Here is a 17848-nt window from a genome sequence, read left to right on the forward strand (position 1 = left end):
GAGAGATGAACGTGAAGGTTGAAAGGGAGAGGAAAAAGGAGATCAAAAGATATAGTAAAAAAAAAGAGAGCGGCGCTAAAAGGGAAAAAAGAAGAGCGAAGACGCCAGCTCGGAGTCAAGGAGGTGGGGCTTACAAAAACTGCATGCAATGCGAGGACCGTACCCCCAAGAGGCACTGCCGTTGCACACCAGCGTTGAGGCTGCAGAGAAAAAGATGCAAGGGAGGCCCTCCCCTTGTGCACTCATATTGCTCAGGCAAGTGTTAGAATGGAGACAGCGGGCGGGTGGGAGTGAGCGAAAACAGGGATGTGCACGCCCGAGCTGATCTTTCGTGCCTACAAGTCCACGTGCGACCGTCGCCGTTGCCGCCCACCCACCCAACCACGCACACGCTTCCTCATTAGCGAAGGTAGCACTCGTAGCGTTGAGGATCGCTCCTTTGGCTCGCTCTCTCCACTCTGTGCCTGAGCGCTCCCTTTTCTTCCCCTTTCTGCCTCAGCTCACCGCCCGCCTCCCCTTCTGTTCATGGAGAGTCAGGCAAAGAAAGACAATGAAAGAGAGACATAACGAAAGGTTCGCTTCGGTCAGTCGGGAGGAGCATAATAGGGGAGGAGAGGAGAGAGGGCAACGGACGAGGCCCGAAAGAGAGGGAGGAAGGGGCACATTTTGCCCATGAACAGCGTCGCTAGTCGTTCATCACCGGCCTCCGCCTCTCCCCTCTCGCTTCTTCTTCAGACGGCAGAGCTCTGTACAGTCAGGCCGCGCGCGCGATCGGGCGCGCGTAGAAGCCGGCAGGGTGGCACCTGAGGCTGCTGCTCCTGCCGACGCAGCCGTGCGGCGCCTCTGTCTTCGGCCATGAGACCAGGTACGGGTTGTGGTGCCAGCGTGTGGGGTTCGAAGAGGGCTGAATCTGCGCTGCGGACCGTGGAAAGCTGTTCGGGCCTGTCGTCGATATCCCCAGCGACTCCTCCGCCGGGGGAGAGTTCGTCTTCTCCGAGCTGTTCGACGTTACAGGCGCGCCTCCAAGCGTGAGCGCCGATGTGGAGCGAATCGCGGGGAGGCTGAGGGACACGCGAACACGGTTGCCTTTCGCTGCAGAGAGGCCATATGGAGTCGCAGATGACGCGGAGCTCTGCTGGCCGTTGCCGGGGAAGCTGGTGTTGCTCGCGTTCATCACGTGAGGCGTAATACCACTCTCCAGCTGCAGCACTCGCTGCGGCAGCGGAGTCGCCCCAGCGGGACCGACTCGGCAGCCACTGAAGCTCTTCGACAGGCAGGACGCCGAAGAGGGGCAGCCAGCGCCGTCGATACCATTGCTACCATCCTCGCGTTGCGGCACCAGCAGCCGGGCACCGTCAGCGGCTCCGCCGCTACCTATCAGGAGCGGCCTCGATGAGCAGTGCGTGCTGCCTGTGCTCCCGTTCGTCGTTATCATAATAGAGGGGTCTTGGTGATATGACATGCTGTACGACGGCTGCAGGGAAGAAGCCGAGCCAACTTTCACCATGGCACCGACGCCAGCGGCGTCTGCCGTCACAGCACCGCCGCTGCCGAGGGGCAGCTGCTGCTGATGCTGGAGGCTCATCGAGGAGAAGACAGACTGGCGAACGGGGGCGCCGCCCGGGACGATCGAAGCTCCAGACCCACCGTGGTAGTGTGAGCCCTTCAGCCGACGCTCGCAAGACGCGGCCGAGGACTCCGTGCCGTTAGTCAGGCCCGCACTGGTGGTGCTTGTCTCGAAGGATCCAGGAGCGGCACAGTCACCGTTGCCGATGGCGATGCCCGTGGCCGGAGATGCAGTTAGCTGCGGGTCGGCGGCCGTCAGATCCTTGCAGAGGTGCAGAAACTTACACTCCTCGGCGTAGCGGCAGCGGCCCATCGCGTGCAGCCGGCACACGGTTGCCGTCGACGCGTCCGCGACGATCTTCTCCTCCGGGAACCCGGTGGCCTGGTTCAGCAGGCTGATACGCGTATCGGGCGGGGCAAGTACGACGCGCTGCTCCTCCAGCAGGCGACGCAGCCCAACTGTGTAGCTCACCCGATCCAGCGGCGCGTAGCTCCCCTCGAAGAAGGAGCAGCCCGGAACGTAAAGCACCACGTCGTTCGCGCCGATGGTCGACTCGGCCGCCGCCGCTGCATCGGCGCTGCTTTGATCGTCATTCGCGTGGTGCTGAGAATGAGGGTGGGTCAGGGAGATGGATTCGCGCAGCAGGGCGTTATCCAAGACGCCAATGTGGTCTTTATCTCCGTGAGTGGGGCAGCAGCAGGGCAGGCTGTCCACCTGAGAGCGAAGTCGCTGCACCGCCTCCCAGTCGGCATGTAGCTGGTAGCATCCCTGGCCCTTTCGGCACCGACCCGCAAGAAAGAGCTGGCACAGTGAGGGCAGAGTACCACGCTGTTGGGCACGAGTTTCGAAGATGTACTGCGTCGGGATGAGGAGCTTGCGCGTCACCGGGTCCACAACCGTCATGCAGAGCTCGCCATCCGCGTTGTAGGAGATGTGGCGGCCCTTAATGGAGGCTGTGCGCGGCATCGCGGCGATGTGGCGAAGCAGCGCTTACACCTGAGAGCGATTTTCAACTGGCGAGTAGGGGGAGTCGAGACGCAAAAAAGGAGCTCTCGTTGGTATCACACCCAAGTTCCAGCTGGGTCCACAGATGCTTTGAATGGTAGCCGGCTGGAAAGTGTCCGTAGAGGGGAAGAAGGCCGGAGAAAGTGCCTGTGTGTGCGTGTGTGTTTCGAGGGGGGAATATCTGGTGCGCACGTCTGGCAGGATTGAAAAGCGCTTGTGGTGTCGTGTTGTTGTGGTGTCGTGTTGTTGTGCGCCACCTCCTGCTCGAGAGCGCAGAGCCGCAAAAGAGAATGGATGAGGGAAGAAAAAAAGGGAGGAAGAGAGAGAGAAGCAAAGTTGAAAGCAAAGAAAAAAAACTCAACTCCAGCAAGGGCTACAAGAGCACGAAGGAGGTTGTCGGGGAAGGGGGATGGGGCGAGTGGCTGTATCGGACTGTTTATGTGGCCGCCGCGAAAGGAGCGCAGAGAGAGAGCCAGCGCGCGAATCAAATAGAAACAGCTGAAGCACGAATGTGGTGTAGTTTCGGGGGAGGGAGGAAGAGAGGCCACAACGCGGCAATGCTGACTCTGTCACACACACACACACACCTACTCTTGTGGCGGGTAGCAATATGGGGAAGAGGAGAGGTGTCGGCTGTAGGGAAGGAGAGAAGAGGGAGTGAGTCGAAGAGAGGGAGAGGGACGGGGAACACAAAGAAGAAACGAAACAACAAAGAGGAAGCGGGTGCAGAAAGCAGCCGACCAAAGTGCAAGCTGGCGAAAATGCCACTACCTGGGGCGTTCCTCGGGTGTGTTTTCTTTGTTCGTTTGGTGTGCGTGCTGTGTTCCGGGAGCTTAGAGGAGGAGAGACTACGCGCCAGCGCGTACACGACAAATCGGGGGGAAGAGGGAGGAGAGCAATGTGAGGGATGGTGCAGAGCCGCCAGAGAAGCGAAACAGAGAGGGGAAAAGGGCCCAGGGCGCGTCGCCTCGATGAAGAGAAGGGGGAGAGGAAGGCAAAACACTTCACCCAAGCGTGCCCCATGAGTACAAACGCGCATACACAATGTATATATATATATATATATGTATATATGCACACTGCGCCCACCGCGCATCTAGGAGACACTCTACTTTCGCTATGATGGCCGCTGCTGGACGTTTTTGTTTGGTGCGCGCCCACCCTTCCCGTTCGAAACGGTGTTGCTGCCATTGGTCCTCGCAGGCGTCGTCATTTCTTTTTTGGTCTTTGTTTCGTTTTTCTTTTCCTTCTGATCGCTCTCGCATGTCGCACTGTTTTCGCTGTCAAAGAGAAGTCAATCCACAGGAAAAAGAGTGATAAAGTAAGCAGTCGTATCCCGCGCATGTGCACAGATGCAGAGCGAGATAAAGACGCGAGACGAGAAAGACGGAGGGACAGACGAGTAGAGAGTTGGTCACACACTACACAAACACACACACACACACCACGGCGCGCGCGCGCACAAGAGCATACGCGGCCAAATAGGTGGTCGTAAAAGCGCAGAAAGTAAGATAAGGCCCAAAGAAGCAAGCAAGCACACATACACCCTCACATCCACGGGCGAGCGCATGCAACGTGCGTACTGTTGACAAGAGGCAGAAGAAATCAATGACAAAAAAGTTATCACTACTGAAGGCGCAGAAAACCAGGGTGGTATGTATACGTGTATGTGTGTGTATGCGTATGAGCATGTGGAGAGCACCTTTTGCGTCCCTTCATGCACATGGGCACACACAGCGAGAGCGCGAAAGACGCGCACGCACGCACATGCGCTACACTTTTTTGTTCGTTTGTATGCTTGCTTACCAACCAGTGGTGAAAAGTTGAGCGAGCACGCCCGAGACCCCCTCCAATAGTGAGGGAAGCGGAAAAAAATGCGCTGCGTATACGAGGCAAGCGCACAACAGAACGTTATGCAGGGAGCCGTGCAGAGGCATACGCATACACACGTACGAAAATATATATATATATATATATATATATATGAGAACCCTTCTTTATTATTAGTCGTAGTCGTCCTCGTATTGCTCAATAGAGCAACTGAGAGCACAGAGCGTCAGCACCCACAGAGGGGAGTGAGAACGAGGAAGACTGACAGCACCGGCGTCGACAAAAAAAAAGACAGAAGAGTGAAAGAAAAAGGGTCGAAAGGCAAAAGGAGAGAGAAAGGGAGAGAAGCCGTTTACTCCCAGACGAATACTAAGAGAAGGGCAAAGAGGGATAGAGGCAAATCGAAAGACAGACAGAGAGGAGGAGGAGGACCGATTGGACGAAGGACGCGAAGAGAAAAAAAAAGCCGGTGCAGGTGTAAAGGAAGAAAGTGGATGCTGAGTGAGGTACACGAAAGAGGACGTCAGGGGGGAGCGCGAAAAGTGGGCGAAAAAAAGCGCAAGGGAGAAGCTGACCAGAGGCCGCGCCCGGAGGAGGCTTGCGTCATGACCACACACGAAAGCACTGTTTCGTTGCGTATTTTTCTCCGACCTCCGGTGCAATAGAAGAGCCAGCAGAGCAGTAAGGAAGAGGGGGAGGGGGGAAGGGGGGGGCACAAAAAAGGGGTCGACACCTCTGCGCACGCACCTTCGTTTTTTTTTCGTTCGCCGTTTGAGGGCTTTCCCCATGCACCTCCTTTCCCCTCCCCCGACACGCACACACACATACGCACACGTACACGTACACAACGGCAACGAGGGTGCACCAGGCTGAGGCAGACTCGAAAAGATTCCACGAAGTGCATGGGAACACTAAAGGCAAAAAAATGAAAAAAAAAAAAAGAAACGAAGACTGAGCTGGGGGGGGGGGGGATAGGGGCGAGGGAGGAGGAGAGGAGAGATAAAAGGCACAACTAGAAGCTGCAGCACCGAGACAGAGAAGGGTGTTCGGCCAAAAACAGGGTACGAGCAGCACACAGGGAACACAGAAAAAGGAGAACAGAAGAAACGGAGGCGCACCAGAGAAAAAACGCCGGGCACAGGAAGGGCCGCGACTCAATCGACACGCAGGCACACAGCCGCCTACGCCATGGGACAGGCACGGACCGCGGTGGTTCACTGCTTACTCCCGTGCACGAAGGCAGGCGTGAATGTCTTCGCTGTCCTATATTTCGAAGATCCCCCGAGCAACCGAACAACACGCACATGGCTCCTTCCGCGTATCCGTTCCGCCCGCCGACACATGTGCGGAAACCCCACTCTGCCTCGCATTGCCGCAGACCCGTCGCGTGACGCGAAGTAGCCGCCGGCACGCGCCACAGCAGCGCGCCGACACCGTCATCGAGGCGCGGCCTCGGCCACAAGCGCCACACACGCAGCCCGCCTAGCAGGTTCGTCACCGGGTGCGGCACTCGGGGTGGCGCTGGCTGCACACACAGAGCGGTGCGCAGCGAGATCCCGCAGGGATACGCGCGAGTCGACGCGGCGGTCTGCGCGTCGTGCGGAGGGCACGCGTGTGCCCGCTAATGCAGGCACCAGCAGCAGCGCAACACTACGCACGGCCTGACGGCCGACCTCGGTAGCGAGAGACGGCTCTGACAGCGCTACGCCGTAGCCGCTCGACCCTGTAAGCACCCGAGGTGGCCAGGCACTCGGCTGGAATAGAAGCTGCTTGGCTTCCGCAGAGAGCGGGTTACTGGAGGCGAGATGCCCACAGGCATCCACATACACCCCACCATCAGGGAGTTCAAGGTGGCGGATAGCTGTTCAGCACCGATAGGCACACAGACACCCACGACCGAGCGTGAGAACGAGGTACGAGGGGTACAGAGTCAGGCGAATGTGCCGTCCATGAACATGAAGAAGAGTGAGGCGAAGGTCTTTAGAGAAAGAGAAGGGGAAGCAGGGGCATGTGAGGAGCGCGCCAACACCATGCCGGAAAAAGGGGGCAAAGAGGCCCACATGAGGAAACAGAAAGCCAATTCAGAGGGGACAATGCCATGAAGGGCGGCGCCTTCCGCATCAAATGGAGGAGTGTATTATTGGAAGCGTCAGCAAGGTAAACGCTAGAAGAAAAAAAACAGAGAAAAGGATGCCATCTTCCTCTTGTCCCTGTTGGAATACGCAGAAGAGCGGGAGTGGGGGAGGGGGAGGGGGGGCGTACCGGCGAAGTCGTCAGGCGTGGCGTCACCCTTTGCTTTGGCCATCCTGTCTATGTGTACTCGTCATGTGTCAGAGGTGTCCGCTTAACCTCCCCCTCTTTCCGCGAGGGCGCTATGCTTCATTCGCCGTTTCACTTCGTCCTTCACTGAGAGCTGCCACGGAACGAGTGCACTGAGCCCACAAACAACTGGTCGGTGGCAGAGGCGATCAGGTTCTGCGAAGGGTAGCAATCCTCAATACGAAAAAAAAACGCTTACGAAAAGGGATTAACGAAAGCGGAGCAGCAAAACCCAAACAAAAATTTAAAAAATGGAAAGGCGCTCGATAAAGTAAAGAAGCAAAAAAAACGAGGAGCGGGTCAGAGCATGAGGACGAGGAGGACGGCCGATCAAAAAAAAGGGGAAACGGCCATGGCCACGGTAGAGAGGCCGTGTGTTTTTTTTTCTTTTTTCGTTCGCCCCATCTGCGCTGGGATGGTGAGGCTGCTGATGATCTGTTTGTACCGCTTCGTATGGGGGGCGCCTGACTCACACAGATCACACACAAACACGCGTGAAAGAAGACGTTAGCACAACACGAGTAACCGAAAAAAAAAGTCGGGGCATGATGCAAGGCGCATAAAAGGGGTGGGGGGAGGCGCAAGCCTTCCCTCTGCTGAGAGCGGCAACAAAGAGATGGACTGTGTTACACAGGACGAACATGCGAAACCAAACGTGAGAGAAACAGTCACTGCAAAACGCGCGGAGGTAAAATGGATGCTAAAATAAAAAAAAAGAGCAGCAAACGGAAATATAGAACACGTCATATATATATACACACACACGTACCTACGAAAAAAAATGGCAGAGAGCAGCAAAACCATCAACGCAGAAGAAAATAAGGCAAACAGTTAAAGAAGCAGAAAGGCGCGGCTTCGCCTTATGTGATCGCCCAGTGAAAGAGGCGTTGTTTTTCTTCAGCGCGTCTCCCTCCCCTCTCCCACACACAAACACACACATCGAGCCGGTCAGCACATATACATGTATACGCATACATGCGTATGGGCGCGTACACGACAACAGCGCACCCCGTGCCTGCTGCACCGCGGCCACATCCCGGGTCCATCCACGACGCGCCGTCCCGGCCGCGGAGTCGGGTCCGAACGCCCGGCGGGGTTCTGCGGGCCCACCCCCGGGCCCTCCTCGCATACGCCCTGCGCGATCGGCGCCAGGTGGACCTGAGTGGAGTGCACACGCCGGTGCCATCAGCCCGGCCCATCACATCGACAAGGCGCCGCACATGTCGCACACACACACACGTCCTGTGGGGTCGGCTGGCATCGACCTCCTCCAGCCCACACCGTCGCTCATCCTCCGCTTCGGTCTATCCCCCCCGCTGGGCGCGCGTCTGGAGGCTTTGCCTGCATGCGCCGCGACAGGTGAGACGCCGCTGTAGGAGCCCGCAGCAGAGGCAGGGGCCCAGGGTGAACCTGGGCAAGATTCGTCTCCCGTTGTCCAGCCCGGTCAGCACCCTTCTTCCTCCGGTGTGGAATGCCCGCCACCAAGTAGCGGCTGCCGTCGCATGTCTCGTAGTGCCGCTGCGAGGTGGAAAAGGAGGAGGGAGGGGGGGAAGGTTGATGCTGGCCTGGGGTCGGAGACCGGCGGCCGATGCCGTGATCTTTTCAGTCCGCGCCGCCACTTCTGAGAATGCTTGCAGCATAGGCTTCGCAGGCTCGTTGCTGCGTTGCATTTTAGTGACGGATGGCAAGCGAAATTACAAAATGCGCCCTCGGCCAACTGGTAGTCACTGCACGAGTCCCTGAAAACGCCCCAGCATGCCACCCTTCACGCGGATACAGCTCATGGTCGAGCGCCATGAGAGGCGAGGGCAAGTCTATCAGGGCACCAGCAGTTGCTGTAGTGTTCGTGTATTCATGGGGTCTTTGTAGGAGGTACTGTCACAGTATTCTTGTACCGCACGCAGTGCATTGACGGCAAGCAAGGGAGCTGCTTGCTTCTAAAAGCGTATGTCTTTTTTCTTCGTTTTTGAATGAGACAGCGCGAGGGGCTACCGATTTGATGGCTGTTGGTCCTGCACCACACCTTCGCAGCGAATCAGGGCAGGTTGGCCAGCGCGGAGGAATGACGGCCGACATGTCGATAGCTTTTTGCTGTTTGTTTTCTTTTGTTTTTCGTTTTCTTTGTTCGGCAGTGGAGTTCCCTCACTGGTCCCTCCTCGGAGTCGCACGCCGAAGTATAAGGGATCGCTGCACGTGTGGTGCGTGCGCACCTGCAAGGACCACCAAGGAGCCGATGCCTGGTGAAAGGGCAACCACAGCAAAGAGAAGGGGGAAAGGCAGCACGCCATCCACAACTATGTATGGAGGGGAGGTAAAAGGGTGAAAGGGAGAGGGGGGCGGCGAGGAAGCAAATCGTCGGACGGAAGAGAAGAATGCCACGTGGGTAAAAAAAAGGAAAAAGTAGTGCGTCCCATAGCGTGTATCGGCAGCATATCACAACAAAAAGATAAATATGTCACTAAAGGATGCGCGGAGGAGAGGAAGAAGCGCTGATAAAAAAAAACTTCTGCGTATATGTTATGCAGGGACTGTATCCACGAAACGAAGGAAAAGGCGAGAACACACACGCAATTAGAGATGCCTGTACCGATTGTCAGTCTGTGTGTGTGTGTGTGTGTCTGCGTACGCTTCTTTGCCACCGTTGCTGTCATTCTCCTTTTTTTTTGAAAAGAAAGAGCGAGAGCGAGCGAAGAGCGCTAGGACGTTAGCCGTTTTTTTTTTGGCTGACCTCCCCCAATACGAAGAAAAAAATGGATCGCCTATTCAAAACCGCCAGCTAGCGAGGCGCCGGGCAACGCTACCTCCTACGCGCAAGTCTATGTTTCTGTATCGACTCCACATCCCTTCCCCCCACACACACACACGCACACACATGCGCAAGCGTTGGTGCGGTTAGTCTTGACGCGAAAGCGCAAGCCAGAATGAAGAAATCAACAGTACGAACCATGTTCTTCGACCAAACCCCTTCGACGCCGCAACGAATCCGAGAGCACTGCCAGTGAAACTTAAGCACGAGCTCAAAGCCGGCCGAGCCCCTTGCACAAGTCGTCGTCTTCGGTTTGACTATCGTTTTTTTTCGATTGCCCAAGAGCCTTAGTGAAAGTGCACATGCAGCAGCGCCACAATAGAGCGCTGTATCGGCCCACGTAACGCATTCCTTTACCCACTGTTCGTTCCTTTTTTTTCCCAACAGCGATAAAAAAAAAAAGACGCGACAGAGGGAGAGCGGTAGGGGTTGCAGGGTGACACACCGACTGCCGGCCATACAGGCGAGAGCGAAATCCGGGAAGGGGCAAGAGGAAAACGCGACCACAAAGGAGTCGATCCGAAACACACGGGAAGGGAAGGGGGAGAGAGGAGGGGGACAGAGACAACACATGCACACGGGGACGCCAAGGGCGGGGTCGGGAGCACTGCAATCCATTGGCTTTTCTTCAACTTCTCTCAAAGAGCAGGACTAGTCTGTGGCTGAGAAAATGGTGATGGTGCAAGACGGAAAAAGCGAAGAGAGACGCGTCATGGACATATCGGAAGAATGGCAAGGAAAGAAGAGAGACCAGAACGCACACCGTGTGAGCTGAAGGAGAAAAAAAAGAAAGGAGATGAAAGTAAAAAAAGAAAAAATGAACGATGTCTCGTTAGACACGCACGCACGTGCGCAGATGAGGTATCAGCACAGCAAGGGGAAAAAGGGGGGCGTCAAAACACGAAGGCGACGGAGCAGAAATAAGGAGAGAAGAGAGCATGAGAGCGCGCGAGTAGCACTGCAGGTACGGATGCGCGAGAGAGTACAGAGAAAGAGGCGGGAGAGGGAGAGAGGGAGAGATGTGTGAAACGCAAATAAATACATATGCACATACACGTCTTCGCGGAAAGCAATCTCTTGTTATTTTTCGCTTTCTTCACAGCGTGTCGAATACACCTCTGATGTTGCGGCTGAAGTGATCGTTGTGCTTGCATATATATATATATATCCCCTTTGAGGACGGGGGAAGGGGGTGGAGGGCTCTTGAGCATGAGACTGGGAGCAAAGAAACATACACATGAAAGCAGAAGGGAAAAAAGGATGCAGCAGCACGAGAAAGCAGATGAGCACTGGCGCGTATGCCATCACAACGAAGATCGAAGTCAAAGCGAAAAGAAAAAGAAACGACCGAAAGAGAGGGATGACACACACTGATGAATCTCACGCAGCGGAAGAGGCAGAGGAGTCGGGAGGGGGAACAAAAAGGGCAGAGGTGAGGACGGAGGGAGAGGGATACTACCAGCGGGTGTGAGGGCGGTCCATCACTTGACGATGTGTGTAACTGAAGGACAAAAGAGGGAGAGAAAGCGAGAACCAACAATGAAAAAAAAAATAAGCGCGACAAAGCAGGAGATGAGATGAAAATAAATACATATATATATATATACAGTTCCCCACCGTGGAGAGTGCAACGAAGGAAACAAAAGATAATGAGAGAGAGGCATTTTGATGAGAGCAAGAATTGAAAAAAAAAATGTTTTGGTCGGTCGCGGGTGGGGGGAGGAGGAGGAGGAGGGGGCGAAACGCCTACAGAACGCCACCGCCGAAGTCCGGCATGACGCTGACGGGAACGAGGGAAATGGTGCCATCCAGGTTGACCTGCTGGACGTAAAACTGCTGAGAGGCGGGTGGCTGACGGTGCTGCTGAAGGTGCAGGAATGGCGGTGCCTGCATTTGTACTAGCGACGATGGCTGGTGGAGCTGCGGGGGTGCGGCTTGGCGAGGAAATTGACGTTGCGCCACAGGTAGCGGCGTGCCCCTGATGCCGCCGCCCGTCGATGCTGCGGATACCGGGAACGTAGCGGAGTTGTGCGCCACGGGCAGTGCCATGTTCATGGGGGATGCGGACTCGCTATGGCTCGGCGTCTGCGCGAGTGTAAAACCAGCATAGGATGGGTAGGTGCCATTGCTCTGTGTGCTGAGGCTGCGCACGTGGGCGTGGCACGCTGACGGCGGCGACTCAGACACCGAAGTTTGCAGCGGGGAAGGTCTCCCGGTTGCCGTCTGCGCTTGGGAGACTAGCGGCGGCAGCGTAGTAAGCGTGTAGTGCGGGCTTATACACGGAGCCGAAAGTGTGCCGGCATGCGGAGATGGCGGCATCGCCACGGAAGAGGGGGTAGAAGACTGCTGCTGCTGAGACGAAGGAGGCAAGCGGATCGAAAAGGCGTTCAGTGCAGCGGTGGTGGATACGGGCACCGCCCGCGACAGCTGGGACGGTGAAAAGTCTGCAGTCAGCATGACAGAGGAGGCAGCGTTGTTGACACTCAGCATGACTGCGTTCGACCCGCCATGCACCGGCCCAGAGGATGAAATGGGCCCGCTACTGATCAAATCCACCAAAAATGGTGACCCGCTACCCGCCCGTGACTGCTGCTGTTGCTTCGGTGGCGCGGCCATCATGGCGGCCGATGCCGCAGAAGCCGCCATTGCGTTCGCCATGACGCCGGCGAGCTCGTTTTGCAGGATCTCGCAGCAGATGTGCACAAACCTGCAGTCTGCCGCGAAGCGGCACCCACCTGGTTGGCCGTGCAGACGACACAGAACAGATGGGTTCACCGGCGCGCACGCCTGCTGGTCTTGCAGCACGCGCTGCAGTCCGGCCGTGTAAGCGACGCTGGTGAGAGGGACCGAAAATCGCCCAGCGATCCTCAAAGAACGCTCGTCGTACGCTTTGCGGTCCATCATGTGGCTGTTGCAGTCCCCGTGCTGGAAACAGCAGCATGGCAGGCTCTTCACATCAGCGCGCAGCCGCTCCACCACGTCGGGGTCCACGTGCACCTGGTAGCAGTTGTCGCCCTGCCGGCAGCGGCCCGACTGGTAGAGCAGACACAGCGACGGTGTTTTCAGGCGGCCGTTCAACGCCTTAGTCGCTTGGATAGCGGAGAGCGGCACGTGTAGCTTGCGCCGCTGCGGGTCGACCACCGCAATGCACCCACTTTCGTCAGCGCTCTGCTGCTGCGCACTGCTACCGTGGTATGTGGCGGCCGCTGTCGACAGCGATACCTCGCTCGCCGTACGCGTATGTTGATGCGTCACCCCGAGGCGCTCTGCTGTCACCGAGCTCGCCACTTGTTGCTGCAGGCCCAGCATACTCGGCGCCGATGAGGCGGTTTGTGCAAAGAAGCGGTCAGCACTCGAGTCTGGTGAGGCTTCCCGCTCCTGCATGCAGACTTGCGGCGGCATACTCAGTCGCCCTTGCGCTGACGGCAAGGGGGTAGGGATGTCTGAAGAGCATGTGCTGTCGAGGCTTGCAGAGGCAGGCGGAAGACTACCGCTACCGCGCAAGTCCTGCTGCCCCGAGCGGCGCGCGGTGCCATCCAGGTTGAGCTTATGCGCAACAACGGAGTTCACACGACCACGCATCGCCGGGTTGCCATTACCGACCATCACAGGCGTGTCCGCCTTGGCTAGCCCGTCGCCACTGCTGCTGTCGCCGTTGCGCGAGCTGGTCACCCGCCCTGCCGTGTCGCACAGGTCGCCAATAGAGCTCGGTAGCGTCACGTCGCTCGAGCGCTCCTCCAGCACAGATTGGAAGCTGGCGAGGGCGCTGTGTACAGTGAACGGCGTAAGTTGCAAAGGCGCCATTGCGCTTCCTGTGCAACGCACAGCAGCCCCCGGTCCCACCCGCCCACCAACGCTGGCGGCGGCGCAAGAGGGCACCTCTTCTAAGGAGGCCTCGAAGCCGCTGCTGCAGCTGGCGCTGTACATGTTGCTGCCTTGAAGCTGACTGCTGCTCAGCATCGCGCTCAAGCCGGCAGTGGCAGAGGTGTTGGCTTTAGGGTCGTAAAAAACGGGCGCGAGGTTCAAGAGGACAGGATTCGGACTGAAATCGCCCTGCGGCTGCGGCTGCTGCATAGCTGCGTCAGGGTTCGCGGTGGCACCTACACTCCTGTCAGCGTCTGCTGGAGCATGCGAATCGCGAGCTGACGACTCGTGTGGCGCGCAGCTGAAGTCACCAGGATTCTTCACTTCGTCGCCCTCAGCAGGAGAAGCGTTGTCTACAGATTGGTTTGTTGTGTCTTGCACCTGCAAAGCTGCGATGAGGTTTGATATCGTGCTGACATCTGCCTCGTCATAAAGGACACCTTCCTTATGTGCTTTCACGTCGCCGCTGACGACACTGTCGTTGCCGTCGCTCATGGCGTCCAGGGCACTCGGAGCATTGTCAACGCGGCTGTGCGTGGCAACGCTGATTTTGGCGCCGTTGGCCCGGCTCATAAAGGATGGCCCGTAGAAGTCCGTTCCGAGAACCGAAACTCCGGCGGAATCGCCTTCACCGCAGCCATTTTTGGCGTCACTGCCACATCGGTCACCTGTCTTGGAGGAAGAAGGAAAGCTTGCAACAACATCCGCTGCAGGGGAGAGCAAGGGCAACTGGTGAGAACGCGACGCTGGCGGATGTAGCTGTTGCTGCAGGGACGGTGAGTCCCATGCAGAGAAGGCAGCCGACAGGCCAAACTGATCCGACAAGGTCACGCCACCAGCGCTGGTTGATGCCTGCCTCAAAGAGCTGGCTTCGCTACAGTTTGCCGCTGCCCCACAGTTTTCCTCGCGAGAGGTGAGATGGGCGCTGAAATCGACGCCGCTGAGGTTTGTCTTGCTCGTGGCGTCACCATTCTGGCTACCGATGTTCACAGGGTGTACAGGGCCGTCAACAGCACCCTCATCAGACATCGCCCCTGGAGAGACGGCGTCGGAAGGGCCATGCTGCTGCTGTTGCCGCGACTGCCCATCCGCAGCACCGCTGTTGCGATGTGCGCCGAAGTCGTTCCACCAGCACATGACTCGATAAAGCGAGGAGAAAAGAGAGCGTATGAAATGGCAAGAGAGGGAAAAAAAAAGCGGCGATGCCTAGAACTCTCAAGGTGAAGTTCTTTTTAGGCGCAGGTGTGTGTGTGTTAGTGTGTGTATGTGTATGGGGAGGGAGAGGGAGGGGGCAGTAGTGAAAGGAGGAGCTGAGAAAGAAAGAAGAAAAAGGAAACGGGCAAAGAGCAAGAAGAGAGCAGAAACAAAAGAAAGAAGCGGCGTCTTTGAGAGCAGAAGAGAGGAGGACGAGGTGTGTGGAGGCGCGCAAGCCGCACTCCTCTCTCTCCGCAGAAAATGAGCAGCGTACCCGTTTCTCGCTGCCTTTCAAGCAGCAGGGGAGGTTTGAGGAGGCAGTGGAAACAAGAGAAGAGCGAGAGGCCCAAAAGAAAAAAAGGGGGAAATGGGGAGAGAGAGTACGAAAAACAAGAGGGGGGAAGAGAAGGGTGCGACAAATTTGAAACGCTGTCCTTATGTCGTGCCTCTAGCTCCCCTCCGCAGCGAATCCTTGCAATGTCCTCCACTGTCGTTTGTATGTGTATATGTATGAGCCGGTGTCGATGTCGGCGTCTGCTATGTTTTATGCAAAGCAACAGGGCACGGAAATAACAATAATAAAAGGGGGGATGCTCCCTTTAGAGTATATATATATATGTGTGTGTGAGAGAGAGCGAAGAGTAGGCCCGAGGGAAGGAGAGAGATTCGAAGACCGCGAAAAAAAAAACGCGCCTACGAAAGGGCTGTACACGTAACACGCAGAGAGGAACACAGGCAAGCAGAACGTTTGGAAAGAGAAAAGGGCACGCAAGCTGCCGTGTGAAGTGCCGTAGTGTCGGTCTTTTTTGTCTGTTAGGAAGAGAGCAAAGTGTGCGCAGACAACCTTCAGGCGGCAAAGACGATGCTTGATGCCAAAAGAAAACGCAACAGAGAAAAGAAGGAGGAAGAGGTGTGTGTGTGTGTGTGGATGTCGCGTGAGAGGGGGGGGGGCAAAAAAAAAAAAGAGAGTCGCACTGAAACGACCTTTACAGTGGGACAGGAGAAAAAAGCAGCTCGAAAATGCTGACGCGAAGGGATCTTCAGCGAGTGCACTCAGCTAATAAGCTGAATTTTGAAAAATAAGCTTCAGCTTTCTTTTTTTTCTGTTCTCTTTTCATAAGCTGCAAGAGCAGGCGGACAGATACTCCTCCTGGTTCTTTGCGTTACCGTTTTGCGGGGACAACAGATTTGCTTGGGAGCGCTTTCAGATAGTGTGTGTCTGTCTTCGTCGGCCTCACCTGTTGCCTTCCCTCTTTCTTTTCGTTCCACGTGATGCGAGAGAAGAGGTAAGAAAAAGGATTGCTTGAATGGGTTGTTGGTGGGCAAAACAGAGAGGGTAACAGATGGGCAGAGACGAGGCGAAAAGAAGCGCAGTGAAAGAAAAAAAAAGAGAACTGAACAGAAGTTGCAGCTGAGGAAGGAAGTAGAGAGGCAAAAGACAAACGATAAAGGCGTGGGCAGGCGGGGGGAGGGGAAGAGGAGCGACTGTCGTTGCGTGCGCGTCTGCGTGCGAACAGCAAGAAAAAAGTTGATAGTGAATTGTGGAACAACCCAAGGAGACACACTCCAATACCACAAATAGGAGCGAGAAAGCAAGAGGAAGGGGGGAGCGAAAATGAAAGCGCAACGCACTTACTGACACAGAGGATAAGCACGCTCAAGAGAAAAAAAAACAGAGGAGCACACAAGCGCAGGTGAACGTTTTTTTCTCTTCGTTCTCTGAACGTTGCTGTCTCGCTGTTGGCCTCGTGCTGCTTAAGATTACTGCACGCCCGCACAGTTCCTTTTGTTGTTGTTTCTTGTCTCTTCTACCCGCTCGAGTGTCGAGGTGCTGCTGCTGTTCTCAGGGTGATCCCCCTTCAACTTGGCCCCTTATGTATGCTTCCTTCGTGATCCGCCCCTCCACTGTTAGGAGGACGCGGAGACGGGGAGGGGAAGATGAAAAAACAAAAAGAAAAAAGGTACGGCACTCGCTTCGGTATACGTGTGTGTTCACGGTCGTTTTTCTTCCTTGCCGTTGATGTTGTTTTGTTTTTTGTTTGTTTTCCTCCGTTCGTCCTCCTCGTTGGTGAGCCGTCTCCGCCGGTTAACGGCGTTCTTCCTCGTTCTTCTTTGCCCTTCAACGAGCGTAAACGAACACAGAAAAACAATACAAGCGCGCTGCACTTACACGCGCACGTGCAGTCACACAGAGAGAGAGGAATAGGGGGGGGCACGGGAGAGCAAGGGAGAAGCACAGTAGGTGAGAAGCCAGTCGAAGGAGCTACCGAATTCTCGAAACACAATGGGAGAAAGGGGAACGAAATCCACGAGGCCCAATGCGTGACAATACAAGACGGGCAAAAACAAAGAGAGAGAGAGTTCGACTCGAAGAGGGAGAGAACACGCGAAAGGAATAATGTATGCCACCTCACGCAAGCGTGCACCGCCTTATTGAGAGAGCGAGGGGGGGCTGGGCGGAAGCCAATTAAAAAGCGTGAGAGAGGAAGGGAGAGAGAGAGAGAGCAAGACGTAGCGAAAGAGGAGGCGAAGGAGCGAAGCAGCCAAGTAGGAGGAATGAAGCGAAACAAAGAAAAAAACAGAAATGGAGTACTACGACGGGGAGAAGAAAAAGAGTTGAAATATCTACAAAGCGATGTGTAGCGGTGATATTCAGATTGCTCGTTTGTGTGTACGTTTGTTTCTCTGGTTGCTCGTTTATTTTTCTCACCGCCAACAGACGAAAAAAAAGGGTGCGGAGGTTTCCTCCCCCACCCTTTCCGGGTGGGTGCGGTTGATACTTCAGCGGAAGACGATGCGTGCTTGAGCGCCTTTGAAGGGAGAAAAAAAAAGCGAACACAGGCACAAGTGGAGATAATAAACAGAGAGACAGAGAGAGGGGGGAGGGGACGGAGGAAAGAAGCGCTCCGAAAGACGCGAATGCGAAGAGGGGAAAAAGATGGAGGAGAATGTAAACACACACGCGCACTCTCTCTATATGTATATATATATATATACGTCTATATATATGTATATATATGTATATTTGTATGCGTATGCACGTACGTTCGCAGATGCTGAGAGAACTGTGGAGATAGGACTAGTCCAAACGAGGGAGGCAACGCCCTACAAATCAGAAGGGAGAAAAGGACACCACAGAAGCACGCGAGAAGGGCATGAAATATATATATATATATGAGAGAGGGAAGGGGTGTGTGGTGTGAGAACGAACACGGAAAAAGAAAGACAAAGACAAGGAGCGAAAAGGTTCAAAAGGAAAAACA

At 55.7% G+C, this 17848-nt stretch overlaps 2 protein-coding genes across 2 annotated transcripts; both read right to left on the reverse strand.

Annotated features, from left to right (window-relative positions):
- Nucleotides 1–754: 754 nt before the first annotated feature.
- On the reverse strand, nucleotides 755–2533 carry LSCM1_02917 (uncharacterized protein; the record flags this gene model as incomplete). Its single annotated transcript, XM_067320477.1, has 1 exon — nucleotides 755–2533. One exon carries the CDS (start codon nucleotides 2531–2533, stop codon nucleotides 755–757), a length of 1779 nt encoding a protein of 592 aa, XP_067178789.1.
- Nucleotides 2534–11273: 8740 nt separating this feature from the next.
- On the reverse strand, nucleotides 11274–14528 carry LSCM1_02918 (uncharacterized protein; the record flags this gene model as incomplete). Its single annotated transcript, XM_067320478.1, has 1 exon — nucleotides 11274–14528. One exon carries the CDS (start codon nucleotides 14526–14528, stop codon nucleotides 11274–11276), a length of 3255 nt encoding a protein of 1084 aa, XP_067178790.1.
- Between the last annotated feature and the right edge of the window lie 3320 nt (nucleotides 14529–17848).

This window comes from Leishmania martiniquensis, chromosome 22, assembly GCF_017916325.1.
Source record: "Leishmania martiniquensis isolate LSCM1 chromosome 22, whole genome shotgun sequence".
NCBI lineage: Eukaryota > Euglenozoa > Kinetoplastea > Trypanosomatida > Trypanosomatidae > Leishmania > Leishmania martiniquensis.